Source organism: Microcaecilia unicolor, chromosome 10, assembly GCF_901765095.1.
Source record: "Microcaecilia unicolor chromosome 10, aMicUni1.1, whole genome shotgun sequence".
NCBI classification, from domain to species: domain Eukaryota; kingdom Metazoa; phylum Chordata; class Amphibia; order Gymnophiona; family Siphonopidae; genus Microcaecilia; species Microcaecilia unicolor.
This window is the reverse complement of record NC_044040.1, coordinates 129996715-130022342: the sequence shown is the minus strand read 5'-3', so window position 1 is coordinate 130022342 and position 25628 is coordinate 129996715. Positions and strand designations below refer to the sequence as shown.

At 43.2% G+C, this 25628-nt stretch overlaps 1 protein-coding gene across 5 annotated transcripts in view; it reads left to right on the top strand.

The window, feature by feature from the left end:
• Positions 1 to 25628, top strand: part of SMCO1 (single-pass membrane protein with coiled-coil domains 1) — a 271293-nt gene that overhangs the window by 138349 nt on the left and 107316 nt on the right. For all 5 annotated transcript variants that reach the window (XM_030217081.1, XM_030217083.1, XM_030217082.1 and 2 more), the window contains exon 3: positions 15845 to 15994. In XM_030217081.1, the coding sequence (XP_030072941.1) occupies positions 15845 to 15994 (150 nt within the window). The remainder of the gene's footprint in view (positions 1 to 15844; positions 15995 to 25628) is intronic.

Genomic DNA, 25628 nt, shown 5'->3' with positions numbered 1-25628 from the left:
TTAAATGGAATAAAACACCTTCAATACACGGACATTTTTAGTAGAATTTGTTGTGTTATCAGTTGATTTATATTCTACTTATTCCTTTATTATATATTAGTGTGATTTTAATTACCCCCATATAGACTGGGTTAATGTAACATCAGGGCACGCTAGGGAGGTAAACTTCCTTGATGAAATAAAGGACAGCTTTATGGCATAGCTGGTACAGGAGCCGACAAGAGAAGGAAAAATTCTAGACTGTCATTTGTGGAGCGCAAGATCTAGTCCGGGAGGTAGCGGTCCAGGGGCTGCTTGACAACAGTGATCATAACATGATCGCCTTTGAAATTTGCTTTCAAAAAGGTAAACATGGGAAGTCAAATATGTTAGCATTTAACTTTAAAAAAGGAAGCTATGATAAAATGAGGAAAATGGTAAAAAAAAAAACTTACAGGAGCGAATGAGAGGGTAACAAACCTACAAGAGACGTGAATGCTATTCAAAAACACCATCCTGGAGGCCCAGGCCAAACATATTCCACATATCAGAAAAGGAGGACGGAAAACCAAACGACAGCCGACATGGTTAAAAAGTGAGGTAAAGGAGGCTATTGGAGCTAAAAAGGAATCCTTCAGAAAATGGAAGAAGGAACCGAATGAGGAAAATAAGAAGTGGCATAAGGAATGTCAAGTCAGATACAAAGCGCTGATAAAAGCAGGAAACCGGCAAAAGAATCAGTTGGCCCTCTGGATGACTGAGGTGTAAAAGGGGCGATCAAGGAAGATAAAGAAATAGCAGAAAAACTAAATGAGTTCTTTGCTTCGGTCTTCACTGAGGAAGATTTGGGTGGGATACCGGTGCCGGACAGGGTATTCGTAGCTGAAGAGTCGGAAAAACGTATTGAAATATCTGTAAATCTGGAAGACGTAATGGAGCAGTTCTGCAAACTGAAGAGTAGCAAATCTCCTGGACCGGTAGTATTCACCCTAGGGTACTGATAGGACTGAAAATGAGCTACTGTTATTGATTTGTAATTTATCCTTAAAATCGAGCGTGGTTCCAGAAGATTGGAGGGTGACCAATGTAACGCTGATATTTAAAAAAAGGTTCCAGAGGAGACCCGGGAAATTATAGACTGGTGAGTTTGACGCCGGTGCCGGACAAAATGGTACAGACTAAGAACAAAATTACAGAGCATGTTCAAAAGCATGGACTAATGGGACAAAGTCAACATGGATTTAGTGAAGGGAAGTCTTGCCTCACCAATCTGCTGCATTTCTTTGAAGGGGTAAACAAACATGTGGACAGAGGTGAGCCGGTTGATATTGTGTATCTAGATTTTCAGAAAGCGTTTGATAAGGTCCCTCATGAAAGACTACAGAGGATATTAGAGGGACATGGGATCGGAGGTAGTGTCTTACTGTGAATTAAAAACTGGTTGAAAGATAGGAAACAGAGAGTAGAACTAAAAGGTCAATATTCGCAATGGAAAAGGGTAGTTAGCGGGGTCCCTCAGGGATCGGTGCTGGGACATCTGCTTTTTAACATATTCATAAATGACCTAGAGATGAGGGTAACTAGTGAGGTAAACAAATTTGCCGATGACACAAAGTTATTCAAAGTAGTCAAATCGCGGGAAGATTGTGAAAAACTACAAGAGGACCTTACGAGACTGGGAGATTGGGCGTCTAAATGGCAGATGACGTTTAATGTGAACAAGTGCAAAGTGATGCATGTGGGAAAGAGGAACCCAAACTATAATTACGTCATGCAAGGTTCAGCGTTGGGAGTCATGGACCGAGAAAGGGATCTAGGTGTCGTTGTTGCTTAATGTGCTGCTGCGGCTAGGAAAGCAAATAGAATGTTGGGTATCATTAGGAAAGGGATGGAAAACAAAAATAAGGATATTATTCTGCCATTGTATCGCTCCATGGTGCGACCGCACCTCGAGTATTGTGTTCGATTCTGGTTACCGCACCTCAAAAAAGACATAGTGGAATTGGAAAAGGTACAGAGAAGGTCGACAAAGATGATACAGGGGATGGGACGGCTTCCCTATCAGGATAGGCTGAAGAGGCTGGGGCTCTTCAGCTTGGAGAAAAGGCGGCTGAGGGGAGATATGATAGAGGTCTATAAGATAATGAGTGGAATGGAACGGGTCGATGTGGAGCGTCTGTTTACGCTTTCCAAAAATACTAGGACAAGGGGGCATGCGATGAAGCTGCAGTGTGATAAATTTAAAATGAATCATAGGAAATCTTTCTTCACTCAACACGTAGTTAAACTCTGGAATTCACTGCCGGAAAAGGTGGTTAAGGCGATTAACTTAGCGGACTTCAAAAAAGGGTTGGACGGCTTCCTGGAGGAAAAAGCCATAGAATGTTATTGAATGGACAAGGGAATACAGTATTTCTAGGATGGGCGGGACAAATTGCTTGTTCTTTTGGCCGCTGTTGGTAACAGGATGCTGGGCTTGATGGACCCTTGGTCTGTCTCAGCATGGTGATGCTTATGTACTTATGTAATGAAACAGTGAGAGAATATTCACATAGCAAGCAACCTGAGGCAACAAATTTATTTTCCACTGAACATAATTAACTTTGTATAAACTTGGGGCTAATACTGTGCTGAACTGGACAATGTTGGCACATTTAGACTGACATTGGACAGAACTTCTGCATGAAGCAAACCCTTCTCATTATTCGATATCTCTCTGTGAAATAGTAGTAATAAAAAATGCAAATGCGTTTTTATAATATACCACTGCAATCCACAAAACAAAAGGAGCAAATTCCCACATGGTATCTTTTTCTTTTAATGTAGGCACAGGAAAAAAAGATTTTAAATGCTCCCAGGTTTCAACCTAATTCATGCTTAATTTGGGATATAAACATTATAAATAAGTAAATACATGGATAAATAGAAAGTCTGAATGTTGAGCACCTGATTCTCATAACATGATATCTGTTTTAATGGCCAATTACCAGGAGAGAAAAAAATCTCTGCATGAATGTAACAGTGTTAGGGTGCCCTTTTAAACAGCTCCTCCAAATGACACACTGATTATAATTTATAAACAAATTTTTACTCTACCTATGAAAAATTATTTCATTATTATACTTCCTCTGTGTATATCCGTATGCTACACAAGTCAGTATGTTTGAAAATATAAGTGACATTAAGTAAAAATGCTACCAACAATAAAGAACAATGTGGGTGCAGCAGATCATAGGGTTGTTTGCTTTGGTTTGGGTGTATGGCGATAATGGCTGCGCAAGGAAGGGGAAACAGAGACTGCCCTGTCTTCAACTCCCTCCCATCCCTTCCAGCCCTGGATGTTCTCTCCACACATACCTCGCATCACCCTAGTGGTCTAGTGGCTTGCTTCTGGGCAGGAAAGGTCCCCATGCTTTCCTGCCCACTGCCACTGATCCTCTCTCCCAGGGCCGACAGGAGCGGTTGCACAGGGACCCGTGCCTCCAAGGGCCCCACGGCACTTCCTCCCATTCCGCCATTTGATCCTCACCTGCCCGCTCTCAGCTTTCCGACAGTCCTCCTTTCCTTCCAGCCGCCTGCATTTAAAAACTTGCAGCGGCTGCAGCAAAAACACAAGGATCGCCTCTACCTTCCCTTCTCTCTGTGTCCCACCTTTCTCTGATGCAATTTCCTGTTTCTGCAAAGGCGGGACACAGAGAGAGAAGGGAAGGTAAAGGCAAGCCTGTTGTTTTCGCTGGAGCCACTGTGAGTTTTTAAACACAGGCAGCTGGAAGGAAAGGAGGGCTGTGGGAATGCTGAGGGCGGGCAGGTGGGACTGCGGTTGGAACTGAAAAGTGGGATAAGTTGGGGGCTGGGGCAAGTCACTGGACATGGAGGGGAGAATCGCTGGACATGGATGGGAGGGCAGGGGACAGAGGAGAATCACTGGATGTGGATGGGAGGGGAAGACGGGGCAAAGGAGAATCGCTGGACATGAATAGGAGGGGAGGGCAGGGGAGAGAGGAGAGTTGCTGGACATGGATGGATGAAGGGGGGAGAGCAGGAAAAATGCTGGACATGGATGGAGGTGAGGGAAGACAGGACGGAGATGCACATGGATGGAGGGAGGGGTGAGATGAGAAATGCTGGACATGGAGTGGAGGGCAGGGAAGACAGAGGAAGGAGATACACACAAATGGAGGGGAAAGGAGAGAGGAGAAATGCTGGACATGGATGGAGGGGAGGAAAGACAGAGTAAGTAGATGCACATGGATGGAGGTGAGGGGGAGAGGAGAAATGCTGGACATGAATGGAGGGGAGGGAAGATAGAGGGGGAGATGCACAGGGGAGAGGGGAGAAATTCTGGACACAGATGGAGGGGAGGGAAAAGAAAGGACGTGAGATGAAGTGAGATGAACATGGAGGAGAGAGAGAGGAGAAGTGCTGGACATGGGTGGAGGAGAGGGAAGAAAGAGGAAAGAGATGCATATGGATGGAGGGGCGGGAAGAAAAAGGAAGGAGATGCATTCTGATGGAGATGAGGGAAAGGGAAAAGAGGAGAAAAACTGCACATGGCTGGAGAAAATAGGCAAAAATTTGATCCACACTATACCTCCTCCAGTCAAGTCCGTGGAGGACCCAGCTTTTACCTATGGATGTAGGGCAAGAAATGAAGAAGAAAGGAGGAAAGTAAGAAATAAATTGAAAGGAAGCCCTGGAAGTGGAGTTAAGGGAGCAGATAGAGAGCAGCAGAATCAGAGACTGGGACATGATCAGAAAAACAAAGACAACAAAGGTAGAAAATAATCGTTTTATTTTCATTTTAGTGTTTGTAATATGTCCAATTTGAGAATTTACATCTGCTATCTTATTTTGCAATGTATACCAATGTGTTTCTTCCTATTTTTCTGGTATTGTGCTGCATGCAGAGTCTGTATGCTAGTTTGGTTTGTGCCATTTTGGCTATTCTGGGGCTGTAATAGCTTACAAAAATTATTTATAATGAAATAAAAAAGTTATTTTTCTTCTCCTGTAATGGTGTAATATTTTCATTGATTACTGTTTATATGCACTATGGCTGGTAAAAGAATGTGGCTAAATGTGCCAACATTATCCAGTTCAACACAGTATTAGCAGCCAAGTTCATACAAAGTTAATTGTGTTCAATGTAAAATAAATCTGTTGGCTCAGGCTGCTTGCTATCTGAATATTCAATCACTGTTTCATTATTACTACCAAGTATTACATATTAAGGAAATTCGTTTTAATTCATTTATCCAGTTCTTACATGCACATGGTTTTGCTTTTTAAACCCAAAGGTTTCCTATTATAGCATTTTACATGTTTGAATTAGTTTTGCTTGATTTGTCTTTATTTGAAATAAAAGAAAATGTTTAAAACATATCTTGTCAACAAGAGGTGGAGCTAGGTGGGGGTGTGGCTAGGTGGGACTAGGGGGAGCCCACTGAACTGGTCTGCACAGGGCCTCGCAATTGCTAACACCGGCCCTGCTCTCTCCGCGGTCTCTTGTTTAAAATGGCTGCCGAGAGTTCAATCGGCAGCCTTACGAGACTGCTGCTTGAAGTCTCGGCAGCCATCTTAAACAAGTGGTGGTGCCGGTGAAAGAATCAGGGTCAGCAGGCAGGAAAACATGGGGAACTTTCCTGCCCCAAAGCAAGCCACTAGACCACCAGGGTGATACAAGGTATGTGTGGGGAGACCATCCTGGGCTGGAAGAGAGGTGAATGGAGGGAGGGAGGGAGTTGAAGACAGGGTAGTCTCTGTTTCCCCTTTGCTCCGTTCTATTCCATTCTGCTCCGTGGGAACCCTGCAGGACCTAGGTCCATCCCTGCGGCATCCCCGTGGACCTTGGTCCACCCCCCCCCCCCCCCCCGTGGTCCTGGAGGGGATCCCCATGGGATTCCCATGGTATCCTCAGGAATCCTGCTATCCCCATTCCCATGCAGCTCTCTAGTTCAGGCTTACAGGTTCATGCAGGCAGCTATCAGAAGCCAGAATCAGGTTCAGGCTACAGGTTCAGGCAGGCGGCTATCAGAAGTCAGTCAGGTTCAGGCTCAGGGTTTGGGCAGAGCAAAAGTACAGCAAATACAAATACACCTGTACTTCAACCAAAGTTGTAGCTGAGGCTCTGGAGACAGAACTGAACCGGGCTAAAAATGATGGTGTCGGGGGGGGGGGGGGGGGGGAGGCAGAGCCATGAACCCCGCCCTGACAAGGAAAAGAACCATGGCCGCCAGCGGAGGGAAAGCCAGCCATATCAGAGAAAGGAGGAATGAGAGCCATGTGTCCCACGCCCAACCCGACGGGAAGCAGCATGCATCCGGCATTCAGCCCAGCACGCAGCATCACACGTCCCACAACCGGACTGACACCCCAGTAAGCACTGTGACAGTAACAGTCCAGGCTGACGGTGACAGCCCAGGCTACCTAGCAGCGGAGAACAAGCCTTAACCCTCAGCTCCAAACTGGCATAGTGTTAAGGCGCCATTTGGCCCGTAGAATCAGAGTGTAGTGCTCTGATCATATAGGTGGAATACCAGAGAGCTCATTTAAATGTAATTTAAATGAGCTCTGCAGTATTCCCTGCGTGCTCACGCCAGAGCCCTCTGATCATCAGCCCTTAGTAAATGTGGGTGCAAGTCGGGTGCTAGTGGCCTCTAGCACCAGCGTTTACTTTTGATCATCGAGGCCCATGTGCACGTGACCACGACCCTAGCTTTCTTGGCAACCATCATCTTTCAAAGGCCTCTGGGAGCTGCAGCAGGCGTGAGCCAGCCATCTGCCTCATGCATCATAAACCACTTTCTTCAGGTCTTTTTCAGAAAAAATTCCGGTCAAAAATATTAGGGGCATACACGTTACATAGGACCAAAAGCTGGCCCTCTAACTTAACTTCTACTAACTCAATCTGCAATCTGGACTTTGCTTAATTGACTTAATCAATGTCTGCAACCCCTTACGAAAAGGAATCATGACCCCCCCCCCCCCCGCTTTCCTCTGCACCGCCGGAGCTTCCACCAACTGTCCCACTCATCCCTTCTGGAATTTGACGTGTTCTGCTGATGTAAGATGTGTCTCTTGCAAAAAGGCCACATCAACCTTATGATGCTTTAGGACCTGTAGAACCTTTGACCGTTTAATCAGTGAGGAACGCCCAAACACACACACACACACACACATTCCACAAAACTAATCTAAGTGATCCCAGGATCCCATATTGTGCATCATCCCCTTGAACAAATATTTATCTCGCACCCTAAATGTGAGAGGCGCCCCGCAGCCCTTGGGCCACCCCTCCACTGCCAAACCGACATTCCCCATACCACCCCGGAGCTCGTCTCAAAAGTAACACACCCACTTCTAACCCAAAATAACACCAAAGCACACCCCATCAAAATCCAGAACCTTACCCCTGCAAACCAATCCACCTCCCCCCTCCCCAAGTGCCTGCCTCCCTCCCCCACCATACACTGTTCCCCTCACACATTCTAACTAAGAACTGATCACTAAGTCCTCCCCCTCCAAGCTTATTTATTTATTTAGTCATGACACGTTGAGATAACATTAAAGTTATTTACTTATTTATTCATGACACTTATACCCCACATTAGCCTGAAATAGACTTAAGTTCAATATGGCTTACAAACAAACAGTAAAGTGAATAAAACATAATAGTATACAGAATATAACACAAATTACAATAACTTCAAGAAGCAAATTAATACATCCTGTGCAGAAGGAAGGGATCCTCAGGAGCTTAACCTAGAATGGGTGGCAGAGCTGGTGGTTGGGAGGCGGGACTAGTGCTAGGCAGACTTATACGGTCTGTGCCAGAGCCGGTGGTGGGAGGCAGGGATAGTGCTGGGCAGACTTATACGGTCTGTGCCAGAGCTGGTGGTGGGAGGCGGGACTGGTAGTTGGGAGGCGAGGATAGTGCTGGGCAGACTTATACAGTCTGTGCCAGAGCTCGTGGTGGGAGGCGGGGTTGGTGGTTGGGAGGCGGGGATAGGGCTGGCCAGACTTATACAGTCTGTGCCCTGAAGAGGACAGTACAAATAAAAAAGTAGCACATATGAATTTATCTTCTTGGGCAGACTGGATAGACCGTGCAGGTTTTTTCTGCCGTCATCTACTATGTTACTATGTATGTGCAGTAAGTAACCAACTTAGCCTAGGGGCCCTCCCACACAACAACAGATCAGACAACAACCTATATTATCTTAGACCTCGTCCTCTATTAATGCCCTTATCCTCGCCCTACCTATCCCACATCTACCTCATACCCCATCCCCTGTTAATTCCACTCTATCCCCCGCCTCTCTCCCGCCAATACTACCCCTTCGCCTGTTCATCTCACATGCACTATAATATTCGTTCTCTCTACTACACTTTTGTAACCTACCACTATGTAAGCCACACTGAACCTGCTCTGAGTGGGAAAGCGCGGGGTATAAGTGTAACAAATAGTCTAAATCCCTGGTTATTTATTTATGTCAAAGACAAACAATTAAGGGTGGATAGGTGAGAACATAATTAGGCAGGATTAGATGGGAAACGAGATTAAGAAAAGGGTATGGGTAAAATTCAAATAGAGTTCTTTGTAATCAGAAAGGCCAGACTGAAGAAATCTGTTTTTAGAAGACTTCTAAAAGTTAGGTAATTGTCTGTAAACTTGATTGATTTAGGAAGAGAATTCCTAATTTTGGTGCCTTGATAGAAGAAATTAGCAGAGTGAATTGTTTATATATCACATTCTTACAGATAGGGAAATATAAAACAAGATATTCTCTAGAAGATGAAACAGCATTACAAGGGGGTAATTCAATAAGATTATTCATATATGATGAGGCTTGACTAAACAGGATTCAGTGAATGAAAATGCATAATTTGAAAGATATTCTATCTGTTATTGTTAACCAAAGTAGCTCATATAAAAGAGGAGTGGCTTTGGTGAAACGAAGAGATCTACATATAAGATGAGCAGCAGCATTTTAAGCTTTGTCATTTTTGAGAAGACCATCTTTAAGTCCAGCATAGTCGAATTTGATGAGGACAAGGGATTGAACCAAAGTACAAAAAACAGATTTAGAGAAAAATGGCCTCAATCTCTTCAGCTTCCAAAGTGAGTGAAAGACACTTGAGGTCAACTTAGAAACGATCTATTGTGACTCCCAAGATTTACATTGATGACTCAAGGGAATAGGTTTTGTTCTTAATAGTAAAGTTACTAAGATTCATAGGATGGTGAGGATTAGTTATAATTAGAAACTTGGTTTTATCCATGTTAAGTTTTAGTTTGAAATTATTGATTCTATAATTTTTATCCCTAGACTAATCATGTGAGTTATGTCAAGTAATTCCGTAGAGAATGGGATATAAATGGTGACATCATCAGCATATATGTATGTTAAAAAAACATGTTTTTCTAAAACATGACCAAGAGGTATCATCATAATGTTAAACAAGATGGGAGAAAGAGGGGAACCCATGGCTAGGAGACCAAGTGGAAGAAATTACAACTGATTGTTTGACTTGATACCACCTAGATCTTAAGAAGCCAGAAAACCATTTCAGGACAATTCCACAGATTCTGTAATAGTCAAGAATATTTAAAAGAATGATCAACAGTATCAAAGGCACTGGATAGATCAAACTGAAGTATCAATATTTTGTTGCCAAAACTTAATTCTCTCCTAAAGTTAGCTAAGAGGGTGGTAAGCACAGTTTCGGTACTGTAAAGGGGACTAAAACCAGATTGTGAACTATTAAAAAATGGCATGAAGCTGGAGATGCTCCATAAATTGGCACATGACAAGTCCATTACTTTAACAAGAAGAGGAATTGAGGCTACTGGTCTATAGTTGGAAACTATGCTTAGGCTAGTTTGTGTATTTTTAGGTATAGGAGTCAAAATAATATTTTATTTATTTATTTATTTGTTGCATTTGTATCCCACATTTTCCCACCTATTTGCAGGCTCAATGTGGCTTACAATTTTCCGTCATGACTTATGCCATTTCAGAGTACAGATACAATTGGCAATATATATAGAACATAGATGATATAATGAACAATCAGGTAAACAAGGGGGAAACAAACAATTGATATCATATATTGAACATGGATTATATAATGAAATTAGATGATACGATATTGCCATTGTCAGAGGCAAAGAAACCTTGAGGCAACATCAAAGTAAGATTTGAGTGCAAAATGTAAGAATAAATCAGGAGCTGACTTGAGGAGATAAGTAGGGCACATATGAAGCAAACAGTGTGAATTTGCGTATTTGCATAATGCATGATTGATCTGATCAGTAGTGATTGGATGAAAAATGGACCAGATTCTATCTGCTTCAGAATGAGGCAGCAAAGGATCGTGTAAATAAAGGAAATAGTCTATAGATGAAGGGGTATTGTTAAGTTCTAGTCTGATTTTAGCTATTTTCTGTTTAAAATAAGTAGCCAAGTGGTTGGCAGTAGGTGTGGGATTGGTTGAATTGGTTATTAGTTGAGTGTCAATAAACAATTAATTAATAAAGTTTCCTTGGGTTGACTACTGTATCACCAATGAATTTGGAATAGTAGAAGGTTTTCGCTTTGGAGATCATACCTTTGTAGATTTTCAAAAGCCTTTTCCAAGCGATCCATTGTTTAGTGGGTTTGTCCTTAGCCCAAATTCTCTCCTGTCTCCTGCATTTACATTTCATTTGTAAAAGATCATCACTGAACCTTGGAGACAATCTTTCGGACAAGATTTGACAGTCATAGGTGCAATAACATCAAGGACTGCTTTACAAGTATCATTCCACTGCTGAATGAAATTCAGGGAAGGGTTTGAGGTAAGTAATAAACTGAATGACTCATTGGACCAGAATGTTAAAAGATTAATTTTACCTCTAGTTTTAAAGGAATGTAACAAATTTCAGGATTTGAATGACAATTTAGTTTCCTTCTAGTGCAATTTTAAAAAGAGGCCACTGTATTATGATCAAGGTATTGGGGTCCAATGAAAATCTAAGATTAAAAAAAGTAGTTGGGTCTGTAAAATTCCATTGCTAATATATCTAATTGATGACCTTTAACATGAGAAGACATTCCATAGAAAAGTGAAAATTGCCAAACATTAAGGAATTCTAGGAAATTCTTGGTGTATTGGTTGGTAATGTTTTCAAGATGTAAATTAACATCTCCAACCATAATGATATTATCATTATTAATATATGCATTGGAGATGAATTCAGTAAGATCAGCCTCAACTAAGTTCCAATAATTAGGAGGACAATATAACATTAGAAGGCAGATAGGTTTAAATAAAGAATCGCAAGATACAGAACAAGTAACAATTTCCAGATTAGGAGATTGGAATTCAGAGAGAGTTTTTACCTCAAATAAAGATTTATAGATGATAGCTAAACCACCTCCCCTTTTTTTTTAGCTCTAGAAAAATGAAGAACGGAATAACTGGATGGGCATACATCAAGAATAATAGGATCATCTTTTGTCTGTAGCCAAATTTCGAAGATTATAACAAAATAAAATTGAGCATCAGTTATCCAATCTTTATTCATTTCAACTTTGTTAACAACCGATCGAGCATTGACATAACCTACAGACAGAGAAAAATAAGAATAAGTAAAGTTGATTGACAGTGGGACTTTAATCGAATGACATTTATTACAAAAGGTTTTGGAGCCTTTTTTAGTATGATGTTGAGTAGAAGGCACAATGTTCAGATCGTTGTGATTCAAATAGGAACAAAACCAGAGGGATTATTTTGGTGATACGTTGGTAACCAATTAGGATAATAATATCTTGTAGAATGTATCACTGGGATAGCAAAATAGGAACCAAACCTATTAGTAGAATGAATTAAGTGTCTAGACAGAATGAGAAAAGAAATTAAACAACATAGCAGGACTCTTAATTTTAAACAAGCACTCGTCTGTGCAAAAGCAAATATGTGATAAGCATAATGAAAACAAAATTTAAAAAGAGGCAGTTGTGATTTTATTATTCAGCTAGAATAATAACAGGCCTAAAGGGTGGGAATATAGAGAAATAACAATGATGAAAAGCCTCCAAATGCCGATAAAGCACTGCACAAAGGGACGCAATAAAAGATGTGCCCCTTAGGCTCACCTCCTAAGGTGCAACACCTCAGAGGTGGGCTGGTTACTATGGCCACCTCTTGCTGACGCAACCGCTCCCCCTATGGAATCAGGAGTGACAGGAAACAGCTGTGAGTTCAGTCAGCAAAACTGCAGCGATTTTAAAGCCCTAGAGAGTGTGCAGGGAAGAAGTGAATCCAAATTGCCCAGTTCAAATTTCATAGAACAGGGAGAATTGAGGTGGACTGTTTACTATGACTACCTCCTGCTGGCATGAATGTAAGTGATCAATTAAAACCTTAGGTGCTGGTTTCAAGAGATAATTAGGACAGGAGTCAAGCTAGCATTGTGATTTTGGTATATTTGCAAAGGAAATGATTGACTTGGTTTGATGTGATAGGTTGAAATGTCAACCAAATTCTATCCATAGATGAGCAAAAGGGTGACTGATTTTGTGAATTAAGGTATTGCTCTAATGAGATGGAAAGGTTTTTCAATTATTGTTTTATTTTAGTTATTTTCTGTTCAAAATAATAGACCAATTGGTCCACTGAAGGACAGATTCCTTATGGAGGTTATCTGTTGAGTATTCAGCATGAATGAACTAAAGCATATAGTTTCTAGGGTTAATTGTTGTTTCACACCTATAAATTTAGAGTAATAAGTAATTTTAGCTTTGGAAATTATATGTTTGTATTCTCTTAGGAGCTGTTTCCATTTTATCCAATTATTAGTTTAGTTTTGGACCAAATTCTTTCATATCTTATGCATTTTCATTTCATTTCTAAGAGATCTACATTGTACCAAGGAGATAAATTGGATTAGATCTGGATTTGGTTTTGATCTGTGCTATCTTGTCTAGAACTATGCTACAGGTGCCTTTCCATTTTTTATAAAGTCAATGGTAGGAGGAGAGGAACATAGTTGCCTAAATTGCTATTTTGACCAAAAATTATAAGTTTACAGGGTCAATTTTACTTCTGGTTTGAAAGATTTGAGAATTATTTCTTGTTTTGAGATTAAATGTAGCTTCCAGTCCAATTTAATGTAAATGTGAGGCAGCTATCATCCAACCAAGGAATCGGTAACCATTGTGGATTAAACATGAAAAAATTAAATTAGTCTCCAATTCGGTTGCTAATATATCCAGTTGATGACCTTTGACATGAGAAGATTGAGAATTGTCACAATTAAAGAAAGTCAAAAAATTGTTTGGTATTATGATTATTAGGATTGTCAAGGTGAAGGTTAACATCTCCAATCAACAAATATCATCATTATTGACACAAGCAGTTGCAATGAACTCATTGAACACTGCTTCCACTTGTCCCAACTTCCAGGGAGCTGATATACGAATAATATTTGAATTGGCTTTGATAAGGATGAATCTTTATGGAGGAGGTTGCAATTTCTAGTCGGGGGAGTTTGCAATTTTTGTATATTTTACATCAAAGAATGACTTGTAGATGATGGCTATGCCTCCTCTCCTTTTCTTAGTTCGAGTTGCTGGATCATCCATCATTTTGGAGTGGAGGAGTGGCCTAGTGGTTAGGGTGGTGGACTTTGGTCCCGGGGAACTGAGGAACTGAGTTTGATTCCCACTTCAGGCACAGGCAGTTCCTTGTGACTCTGGGCACTTAACCCTCCACTGCCCCAGGTACAAATAAGTACCTGTATACAATATGTAAGCTGCATTGAGCCTGCCATGAGTGGGAAAGCGTGGGGTACAAATCAGGGGCAATAGCCAGACACCAAATTTGGGTGGGCCTGGGCCCAAGATGGTGGGCAAAAGAACCTCGTCCCTTCCCACACGTGATTGGTCTCTCCTTCTCTCACTTGCATGCCATAGTGGTCTCTCAAACTCCCCCCTCTCCCATATACCTTTTAAATAGCAGATTTTCACCAGCAGCGAGCAGCAACTAATGCACACTGCTCATGTTGGCCCCACACCCTTCCTTCTGATGCAACTTCCTGTTTCCGCCTAGGCAGATATACATCTGAGGGAAGGCTGTGGGGCCAGTGCAAGCAGTATGTATGTCACTGCTCACTGCAGGCGAAGATCTGCTACTTACAAAGTATGCAGGAGGGACACTTGTTGGGAGTTTTTGTCTGGTGGGGCTTGGGGATCCCTGGCAGCCACATCATAGGTATGCTGCTACTGGGTGGGCCTGAACCCAAAGTGGGTGGGCATGGGCCCACCCAGCCTACCCTTGGCTACGCCACTGGTACAAATGTACAAAAATAAATAAATTTGAAGCCAGGTTTCAACAATGAGAGTTATGCCAAATTGAGCCTCTTCTATCCAGTCTCATTACTTCAGTTTTATTTATGACAGAGCAGCATTTATATATATCCAGCAGGCATAGGTAGATAAGAATGTATTTTTGATGTTGGAATTTTAACTAATTGACTCCTTTGTAAAAACGTTTTGAACAATTCGATTCTATTTCTATTAATGTGATTAATAGAAGGTGATAAATTAGAGCCTACATGAGTCACACATTGCAAATCTAATGTAGATGTTATGTGAAAGTCTATTAGACGAGTGGTTTATATACTGTCTTGGATTAATTATCACTGGAATATAATAAAAAGTTTCAAAGGTTAAGGTAAAGTGTAGTATAACACAAGTCAGTATATGTAAGTGTGTTAACCAATGTTGTAGGATTCTATGTAAATCCATTGCCACTGAGTGTGAATAAGAATGCAGAGGCTAAGCTTTAAGGCATGAAAAACTTATTTGGTGTTTATGCGAAAGTCGTTTAATTGATCATTGCCCAATTATCAGTGTTAATTGGCTCATTCAATTAAATTGCACGCTCAATTCTGAGCATCATATATAGAATTCAGGGGAAAATGTGTGCTAACATGGGCAAGTATACTGAATGCATGCGCACATGGGTCTGTGCTAGCGATAGCTATGTCTTGTCAACAAATTGGCCCTTCAGTCATTTGGTTTATTTAAAGGTACACAAACTGAAAGTGCCCTCATTGTCCCATTTTTTTTGTTCATCCCAACATGAGTTCACATTATTTATTTCATAAGGTTATTTTTCTCTCTTCAGGGTTTCATTAGGGTCTTATAATGGTTGAGAATAAATTGTGGTAAAATATAGACCATCCTAGTCAGTGGCGTAGCTACGTGGGGCCATGGGAGCCTGGGGCCCCCCCAAATTTGCTCTGGGCTCCTGGTTGGTTGGTGGGGTTCCCTAATCCCCGACAGCTGAAAACTTCATCCAGCGCTGGTCTGCACATTGCCTGCCCTGCTCTCTCTTCCTCTCACGTCAGGCATGCTCCTTTTAGTGAAATTGAGCAGCTCAGTTTCACTAAAAAGAGCGTGCCGGACATGAGGGGAAGAGAGAGCAGGGCAGGCAATGTGGCAGTACCAGAGACCAGCGCTGGATGAAGTCTTCAGCTGGTGGGGGTTGGGGACCCTCACCAGCCAAGATGAACAGCGCAGTGAGTGGGAAGCAGTGGGGGAACAGTGGCGGAGGGAAGGTGGCAACCAAAATGTGCCCCCTTACCTTGGGCTCTGGCCCCCTCACCTTGGGTTCTGGTCCCCCCACCTAGATGTCTGGATACGCCCCTGTCCCTAGTAATTTCACAAACCTTTCTTAGCTCTGAGTAGACTGGTACAAAGGTATAAAAAATAATAGAGTCTGCACATTCTCCTCCCCTAGGACATAACGTTGCATGGGAATAATTTTATAGAGAAAATATGAAAGTATTTCACACAAGACATTCATTGCTACACAGGTTGGAACACAGGGTGCATATGCTGGAGGCACAGTTTAATGATCTGCAGTGTACAGCAGAGGAGTTGACACAGAGATTAGAGATCCAAGGAGAAACTCTAGTGAGGCAGGCAAACCATGACGAGATGTGGACATCACTGCTGGAAGACAGGTGATTTAGAGTCAAGATGTAAACTCTATTTCTTGTGTATGTTTATACATCAGTACACATGGAGGATCATTTGCGAAAGAACGTCTAAGTCGGAATCAGGACATCATGCTTATAACATCTATCTCACAGCCATTTTCAAACAGGAAAAACGTTGGGATTTTCTGTTCAAAATACATGAGAAAGACGTTCTTGCACTGAAAGCATCCAAAATGAACAGCCGTTTGCCAAAATGAAACATCCAAAATATGAATGCTAAAACACAAGCACAAAAATGTCTGTCTGGCATCATTTGTACAAATTGGCCACACAGACACTGCTGCAGAGCAGAGGGCAGCCTAATGGTCGGTACAGTGGATTTTAAACAATGAGATTCAGGTACAAATCCCACCTTAATTCCATTTTTTGTTATTCTGAGCCCCCCAGGCACAGATAAAAGCCTATTGTACCTAATGGTTCACCACTACAATAGCCATCACATTTGCAGGTGTCTTATAAATTCATGTACAGTAAGTATTTCTATGTTTCAGGAGGGCTCACATATTTATACAGAAATAAGAGTTAAAGTGGGAGTTACACCTGGGTCCCCTTGTTCAAAGTCCACTGTACTAACCACTAGGCTACTTCTTAAACTTTCTTACTGTTCTATTAGGAATGGCCATAATACTTGAAAATGCCACAGAGCCTGGTATTTACTACTACTACTATAAATCACTTCTATAGCGCTACCAGTCGTACGTAGCGCTTTACAATTGAACATGAAGAAGACAGTCCCTGCTCAAACTAAATCAGGACAAACAGACAGGACCAAAAAGGATAAGGGAAGGACAGACAGAAGGACACATAAGGATAATTACTGTCACTTCCACTTCTTAGAGGGATGAGAGGGAGTCAGTAACCACTGGGAGATTAAAGAGGAATCATACCTCCATCCCTCCAGTTGTCAGCTGCTCAATCAGGGCACCTCTTTGAACCCTGGACATGGTTAAAATAGGTCTAGATAAAAACATCCTTCTTTTTCCCTTGGACATTTCTTCCCGGTCCACTATCACTGAAAGACATCCTAATTTTGGGCCCCCCTAGTACTGCCTAAAACATGCCTCTAACACGTCCCCTTGCTATTTGGACACACTGCAATTGTAAACTATCCAAAGTCTTCCTTTTGAAAATCACGATTTGGACATTTTTTTGCCCATTTTGAGATGAACATCTGCTTCAAAAATGAGTGCCATAAAGTGCTATAAATTTTAAGCAATGAGACCAACAAGCTTATTTTCGAAAGAGAAGGGCGCCCATCTTTCGACACAAATCGGGAGATGGGCATCCTTCTCCCAGGGTCGCCAAAATCAGCATAATCGAAAGCCGATTTTGGGCATCCTCAACTGCTTTCCGTCGTGGGGACGACCAAAGTTCACGGGGATGTGTCGGAAGCATAGCGAAGGCGGGACTGGGGGCGTGCTTACACATGGGCGTCCCCGGCTAATAATGGAAAAAAGAAGGGCGTCCCTGACGAACATTTGGCTGACTTTACTTGGTCCTTTTTTTTTACAACCAAGCCTCAAAAATGTGCCCTAAATAATCAGATGACCACTGCAGGGAATCGGGGATGATCTCCCCTTACTCCCCCAGTGGTCAGTAACCCCCTCCCACCCTAAATATTTTTTCCAGCCTCTATGCCAGCCTCAAATATCATACCCAGCTCCATGACAGCAGTATGCAGGTCCCTGGAGCAATTTTAGTGGGTACTGCAGTGCACTTCAGGCAGGCGGACCCAGGCCCATCCCCCCCCTACCTGTTATACTTGTGGTGGTAAATAGGAGCCCTCCAAAACCCACCACAAACCCACTGTACCCACATCTAGGTGCCCCCCATCCCTAAGGGCTATGGTAGTGATGCACAGTTGTGGGGAGTGGGTTTTGGGGGGGTTGGGGGGCTCAGCACACAATGTAAGGGAGCTGTGCACCTGGAAGCAATTTCTGAAGTTCACTGCAGTGCCCCCTAGGGTGCCCGGTTGGTGTCCTAGCATGTGAGAGAGACCAGTGCACTATGAATGCTGGCTCCTCCCATGACCAAAGGGCTTGGATTTGGCTGTTTTTGAGATGGCCGTCCTCGGTTTCCATAATAGGCGAAAACCGAGGCGGCCATCTCTAAGGTCGACCTAAATGTTGAGATTTGGCCGTACCCGACCGTATTATCGAAGCGAAAGATGGACGCCCATCTTGTTTCGATAATGCGTGTTGCCCCGCACTTTCGCGGCGCCGTCCTTAGTGATGGGCACCCCCTTTCGATTATGCCCCTCCACGGCACCTAGAAATTGCACACTGACACCCGGGATTTTTGTGTTTTTTTTGGGGGGGGGGGGGGGGTTATAACACTACTCGGCATCTGCTATGCTTTTGCTCTGCAATTCGGCTCTCTATGTAAGTTTGAGCTGCACAGTGCAGCAAGCTCGGGAGTCTCACAAGACTTAAAACTGCAAGATCATCCTAACTTCCTGTACTGTGCGGCTCAAGTTTAGACAAGAGCTGAATCGCAGTGGGTGCTAGGAAGCATGCTGTTTCCTCTGAAAGGCAGTCTGTGAGGTGAGGGGGATAGGTAGCAGAGAGAAAAAGAGTGGATGAAGGCTGGGGGGGGGGGGGGTTGAGAGAGAGAGTGGGTGAAGGCTGAAGGTGGGGTTGAAAGAGAAAGAGAATGGGTGAAGGCTTAGGAGGGTTTGAGAAGGAGAGTGGGTGAAGGCTTGGAGGGTTGAAAAAGAAAGTGGGTTAAGGCTGAGAGGGGTTGAGAGAGAGAGTCTGGATGAAGGCTGAGGAAGGGGAAACTACTTGGCTTTTCCCAGTGATTTGCAGAGGCACTGTAAGAAACTGATTTACTAAAGTTTTTTTTTTTTTGCCCACAGACACAAAATAGGGAAAGAACCCTTAGTAAGCCAGTTTCTAAAAGAGCTATTGCTGATCTGGAAGGGGATCCCCCCCCCCCCCCCCCCCCCCCCCCCCACACACACACACAACTTCACTGGGGACAATGTTGGAATGATAGGGAGGGAGAAGCAAGAGAGATGTCCGCTGCTGGCTTCTAAGTTTTGGGGCTGGCTTCTAAATTTTGTGAAAATTTGTTGAGGCCTGATTTAAGGTATATCCTAATAGAAATTACCATAATTGATGTGGTCCAATCAGTAGTTAGTAGGTATGTGCATTCATTTGAAACAAACAGGACAGTGGAGGTGACCAAGGAAAAGTACATAAATACTGTACTTATGTATTAAAATGTATTTGTTATATAATTATTGGTTTTGGTTTCCATAGTCAGATTATATATATATATATGTATGTGTGTATGTATATATTGGAATAATGCCGCCGGATCGCTAGTCGGCATCGTTTATGGTCGGAACTACGACAGTATCTGATCATCTTCGAACCTCCGACTTTCGTTCTTGATTAATGAAAACATTCTTGGCAAATGCTTTCGCTTTGGTTCGTCTTGCGCCAGTCCAAGAATTTCACCTCTCGCGGCACAATACAAATACCTCCAGCCATCCCTCTTAATTATGGCCCCAGTTCCGAAAACCAACAAAATAGAACTGGAGTCCTATTCCATTATTCCTAGCTGAAGTATTCAGGCGACCAGCCTGCTTTAGAGTGTTCAAAGTAAATGCTTCGGACCCCCGGGACACTCAGTCAAGAGCATCAGGGAGGCGTCGAGAGGCAGGGGCTGGGACAGGCGGTAGCTCACCTCACAGCGGACCGCCAGCTCAATCCCAAGATCCAACTACGAGCTTTTTAACTGCAGCAACTTTAATATACTCTATTGGAGCTGGATAATAATTTTATTAGAAAACTTGCAACCATAATATAGTACAAAATCAATCCCCCCCTAAATATTCCTTCTCATAAACATTTCCCCACTCCTAAACATTTCCCACAACAAAACCCCCCAACCAAATCCAACATTATCTTCTCACCATTCTTCTTCCACTCTTCTAAATCTCCCCATGCAACACCAGTCCATCCATACTACCCCAACCCTTCAACACTATGTTCCAAACCCCCATCCCCAACCATTCCCTCCACCCCTCTCTTTCCCTCTGGGTCCATTCCCTCCCTACCACTCTTCCATAATTCTTCACGGTGGCTTCAATCGTACCCCTCTCCACCTTGCTTCCCATACGTTCCTCTCCACCTTCATCTTTTCCCACATAGCCACTTGCTGCACAGTCCTCACTACTTGCCATGCCACCTGCTCAGCCTCCATGTCCACTTGAAACATGTGCAATTGACACCTGGCAGCCCACAGACATTCCAACCAGATAATCCCTATGATATATCTTGTTACCCTTTCCAGTTTCTTCCTTCCTCCCCCCCCCCCCCCCCATATGCCCACTCTTGATATTTCTGTTTCTCCATCCCCCCCACCCCCAATCTCCCTACTACCCTGCTTCCTACTTCCTTGGTGAAAGGACATTCAAATGTTCCTCTGTCTCCTCTTTCCCCTCACATCCCTTCCTTGGACAGTCCCTCTCTACTCTACTCCTCCACCTTACATTCACCCTCACAAATAATCTTTGATGAAACGCCAGCCAAGCAATTTCCTCATATTTCCTTGGCACCCTTCCCGAATTTAGTGCTTTCAAACCCTGTTCCATCACCTGCGACGTGCAATTTTTCAAACTCAACATTCCCGGGTATACCTGTTCCCTTACTCTTTCCATGCATCTTCCTCTTCTCCCTTCCATGATCTCCTTAACTGTTACATTCCACTTCCTCACCACCTTCTCAGCCAGACTCTGGTACTCTTGCCTTTCCCCTTTCCCCATTCCTTTTTCTCTTCTCTCCCTTCCCTCTTTCTTTTTTATTTGTACCCCGCACTTTCCCACTCATGGCAGGCTCAATGCGGCTTAGGTACTTATTTGTACCTGGGGCAATGGAGGGTTAAGTGACTTGCCCAGAGTCACAAGGAGCTGCCTGTGCCTGCAGTGGGAATCGAACCCAGTTCCCCAGGACCAAAGTCCACTACTCTAACCACTAGGCCACTCCACCCATTTCTCCCAAAGCCCTTGTCCCCCCTCCTGCATACTCCACGCCCATCCCGGTTTCTCCTCCCTCACCATTCCTCCTAAATTTACCTGCAAAAACATCCCTGTAAACTATAAAATTGAGTTTATCATCCCTACGCCCCCTTTCTCCCTCTCCCTACATACTACATCCATTTTCACTGGGTTCATTCTATTCCCCCACAAAGCCCGAAAAAACAAACCTGAAATTCTTGTATAGAAACTCTCCGGTAACATACAGTGGTGGAAATAAGTATTTGATCCCTTGCTGATTTTGTAAGTTTGCCCACTGACAAAGACATGAGCAGCCCATAATTGAAGGGTAGGTTATTGGTAACAGTGAGAGATAGCACATCACAAATTAAATCCGGAAAATCACATTGTGGAAAGTATATGAATTTATTTGCATTCTGCAGAGGGAAATAAGTATTTGATCCCCCACCAACCAGTAAGCGATCTGGCCCCTACAGACCAGGTAGATGCTCCAAATCAACTCGTTACCTGCATGACAGACAGCTGTCGGCAATGGTCACCTGTATGAAAGACACCTGTCCACAGACTCAGTGAATCAGTCAGACTCTAGCCTCTACAAAATGGCCAAGAGCAAGGAGCTGTCTAAGAATGTCAGGGACAAGATCATACACCTGCACAAGGCTGGAATGGGCTACAAAACCATCAGTAAGACGCTGGGCGAGAAGGAGACAACTGTTGGTGCCATAGTAAGAAAATGGAAGAAGTACAAAATGACTGTCAATCGACAAAGATCTGGGGCTCCACGCAAAATCTCACCTCGTGGGGTATCCTTGATCATGAGGAAGGTTAGAAATCAGCCTACAACTACAAGGGGGGAACTTGTCAATGATCTCAAGGCAGCTGGGACCACTGTCACCACGAAAACCATTGGTAACACATTACGACATAACGGATTGCAATCCTGCAGTGCCCGCAAGGTCCCCCTGCTCCGGAAGGCACATGTGACGGCCCGTCTGAAGTTTGCCAGTGAACACCTGGATGATGCCGAGAGTGATCGGGAGAAGGTGCTGTGGTCAGATGAGACAAAAATTGAGCTCTTTGGCATGAACTCAACTCGCCGTGTTTGGAGGAAGAGAAATGCTGCCTATGACCCAAAGAACACCGTCCCCACTGTCAAGCATGGAGGTGGAAATGTTATGTTTTGGGGGTGTTTCTCTGCTAAGGGCACAGGACTACTTCACCGCATCAATGGGAGAATGGATGGGGCCATGTACCGTACAATTCTGAGTGACAACCTCCTTCCCTCCGCCAGGGCCTTAAAAATGGGTCGTGGCTGGGTCTTCCAGCACGACAATGACCCAAAACATACAGCCAAGGCAACAAAGGAGTGGCTCAGGAAGAAGCACATTAGGGTCATGGAGTGGCCTAGCCAGTCACCAGACCTTAATCCCATTGAAAACTTATGGAGGGAGCTGAAGCTGCGAGTTGCCAAGCGACAGCCCAGAACTCTTAATGATTTAGAGATGATCTGCAAAGAGGAGTGGACCAAAATTCCTCCTGACATGTGTGCAAACCTCTCATCATCAACTACAGAAGACGTCTGACCGCTGTGCTTGCCAACAAGGCTTTTGCCACCAAGTATTAGGTCTTGTTTGCCAGAGGGATTAAATACTTATTTCCCTCTGCAGAATGCAAATAAATTCATATACTTTCCACAATGTGATTTTCCGGATTTAATTTGTGATGTGCTATCTCTCACTGTTACCAATAACCTACCCTTCAATTATGGGCTGCTCATGTCTTTGTCAGTGGGCAAACTTACAAAATCAGCAAGGGATCAAATACTTATTTCCACCACTGTATATACTTGTGCTATCCACCCAAAGAGAGGCACCAGATAGGTCTTAATTAATCGTACTTTTTCCCTATATGTCACTTTCCAACCTTTCCACCTCTCTGCCATTTCTACTGCCTTCCTTTCTACCCTTTCCCAATTCCTTTCTCCGTACCCCTCTGTCCCAAACACCACCCCCAAAATCTTCACCTCTTGTTCTGGGTCTGACAACCCCTTCCCCTTCTACTTTCCTTCTGCCCCCTAGCTGCAATACATGGCATTTTCCCCAATTTATCCTTGCCCTGGTGGCTTCTGAGTACTTCCCTATTTCTTCCTCCAACCATCCTTCTTCTTTCTTCCCTTGCACTATTACTGTCAAATCATCTATATAAGCCACCACTCGAACTCTCCCTCCTCTCTCCCCTAACTTCACTCCCCTCAAACCCTCTGTCCCTCCCTATCGTCCCCTCTCTAATCTCTGTACAAAAGGGTCAATCGCCAACACATATAACAATGAACTTAGTGGACATCCCTGCCTTATTCCAGTTCGTACTTCCACCCTTTTCCCTCTCCACCCATTCACCAAACAGAAAGCACACTGCTCCTTCATACAAGCTTTTTACTCTTGATATCCATCTTCTTGATATCCCATACTTCCTCATTACCTCCCACACATATTCTCTCTGCATTCTATCATATGCCGTCTCCTGATCTAACGCAATAACTTTTGTTTCAACTTCTGACATCCACCTCCCTGCTTCTTTAGCTTCTCTCAAGGTCAAACCTGCCTCTATTGCTCCTCTTCCTCCCACCCCCCTTCTTGTGCCCTACAAAGTACCTTCCTCATTACCTTCGTCATTTTCGTTACTATCATACTGGCTAAAATTTTGCGATCCACATTTAGCAGTGAAATCGGTCTCCAATTCCTCAAATCCTCCCGACCCTTTCCTTTACTTATTAGGATTAATACCGCTTCTGCCATGGAACGTGGCAACTTCCCCATCCCATCACTCTCCCAAAAAACCTTTACCAATACTGGTGTTCCCTCCTTCTCAAAAACTTGATAAAATTCTGCTATCAACCAGTCAGGTCCCGGCGTTTTCTTTTTCCTCATTCCTCTTATCGCTTCCCAAACTTCCTCCTCTGTCCACTCCTCATTCTCCTCCTCCCCATCTTTCCCTCCCCCCTTCCTCTCTCCTATCAAAATATTTCCCATAAAATTCCTCCACTATCTCCTTTATTCCCTCCCTTGTTTCCCTTCTCTCTCCTTTCCCATCCTTCACTGCACCCATTCTTCTTCCCGTCCCCTCACCCTAAAACTCTCAAATAAGTCTGGGGAAATCATTACTCCACAATCCCTTTCATACTTTAATGATTCCCACCTATTATATTGAACCTTCTCTATCTGACGTTGTACCTCCTCAATCTCTTCTTCATCTTTCCCCAATTCCACTAACCTATCTCTCCTCTTCTTTAAGCCCATCTCTAACCTTGTATTCGCTCTCTTCTTCCTTCCTTCCATTGTACATACCTTCTAATTCTCCATATTACTTCTTCCCACCATCTCGCCCATGACTCATGTCCTTCCTTTATCATTAACTGATCTTCCCAAAACCCCCTAGTCTTCTCTTTCCTGCTCTCCCTCCATCCATTCCAACTTCATCCTCCATATTCCCCTCCCTTCCTCACCTCCATCCGTTCTCCCCACTTCCACCCATAACATACAATGATCCAAAAAGTCCACTTCCTTTCTCCTTATTTTCCCACAACCCTCTTCCTTCTTCACCATAATTCTGTCTATCCTACTCTGACAATTTCACCTTCTGAATGTATAATTCCTTTCCCCTCCCCCCTCTCCTACATCTTTCAAACCCGCCTCCTCAATCACTTTCTCCAAATATTTCCCATCATATCCCACATTTCTTGCCTTTGCCCCACTCTCCTATTCCTTCCCTATCATATTGAAATCTCCCCCCCCCCCCCCCCCATACACACACTAATTGTCTTCCCATATATAAATACGGTCTAATTTTCTTCACCAAATCTCTCCTTTCTTTTTTCCTTTGTGGCCCATAAGTATTGCTGACCCTGACCCTTCTTCCCCTTATTTGTACATCTACTACAATACACATCCCTATTCCCAATTCTACTAGTCTCTCTACTTCTACCTTCTGGGTTTTAAACAACACTGTTACTCCCCTATATTCCTCTCTAGCTATCGTCCATACTGATGTTACCCATTTCCATTCCTTTTTCGCCCTATTCATTCCCTATACCATTTTCACCCTTGTCTCCTGTAACATAATACAATCTAACTTCTCCTTCCCCTTTCTGAGACGTTCTGAGAGAAGAGGACATTTCTCTGGTAAGTGAACGCTACTTTGCTTTGTGCTTTGGGAACTTAAAGATTGGGGTTTAAAGGAGGAATTGTAGGTTAGTGTTAGGCAAAAATAAAAATATAAAAAGCAAATTTTTAACAACTAATCTCCATAGTCTTTTCCACTTAGTTTTAAAAGCTTTGTACCACAGCATTAACAGATAGAATCTAACAGCCACTGCAGGATCAAATTTAGCATTCCCACCACCCTCCCCAACACCCACCCTCCCCTAGGACAACTCTTCATTTATAGTCAGTTATTTTAATTAGGGTAACAAGCAAGGAGTGCTCTTACAGAGTTTTAAATACATTTCTTTACCATCTAAGAAGGAAACACTAAATAAATCACACAATATACTATATAAACTAAAAGACACTTTTATATTAGGCTAATATCCTTAAT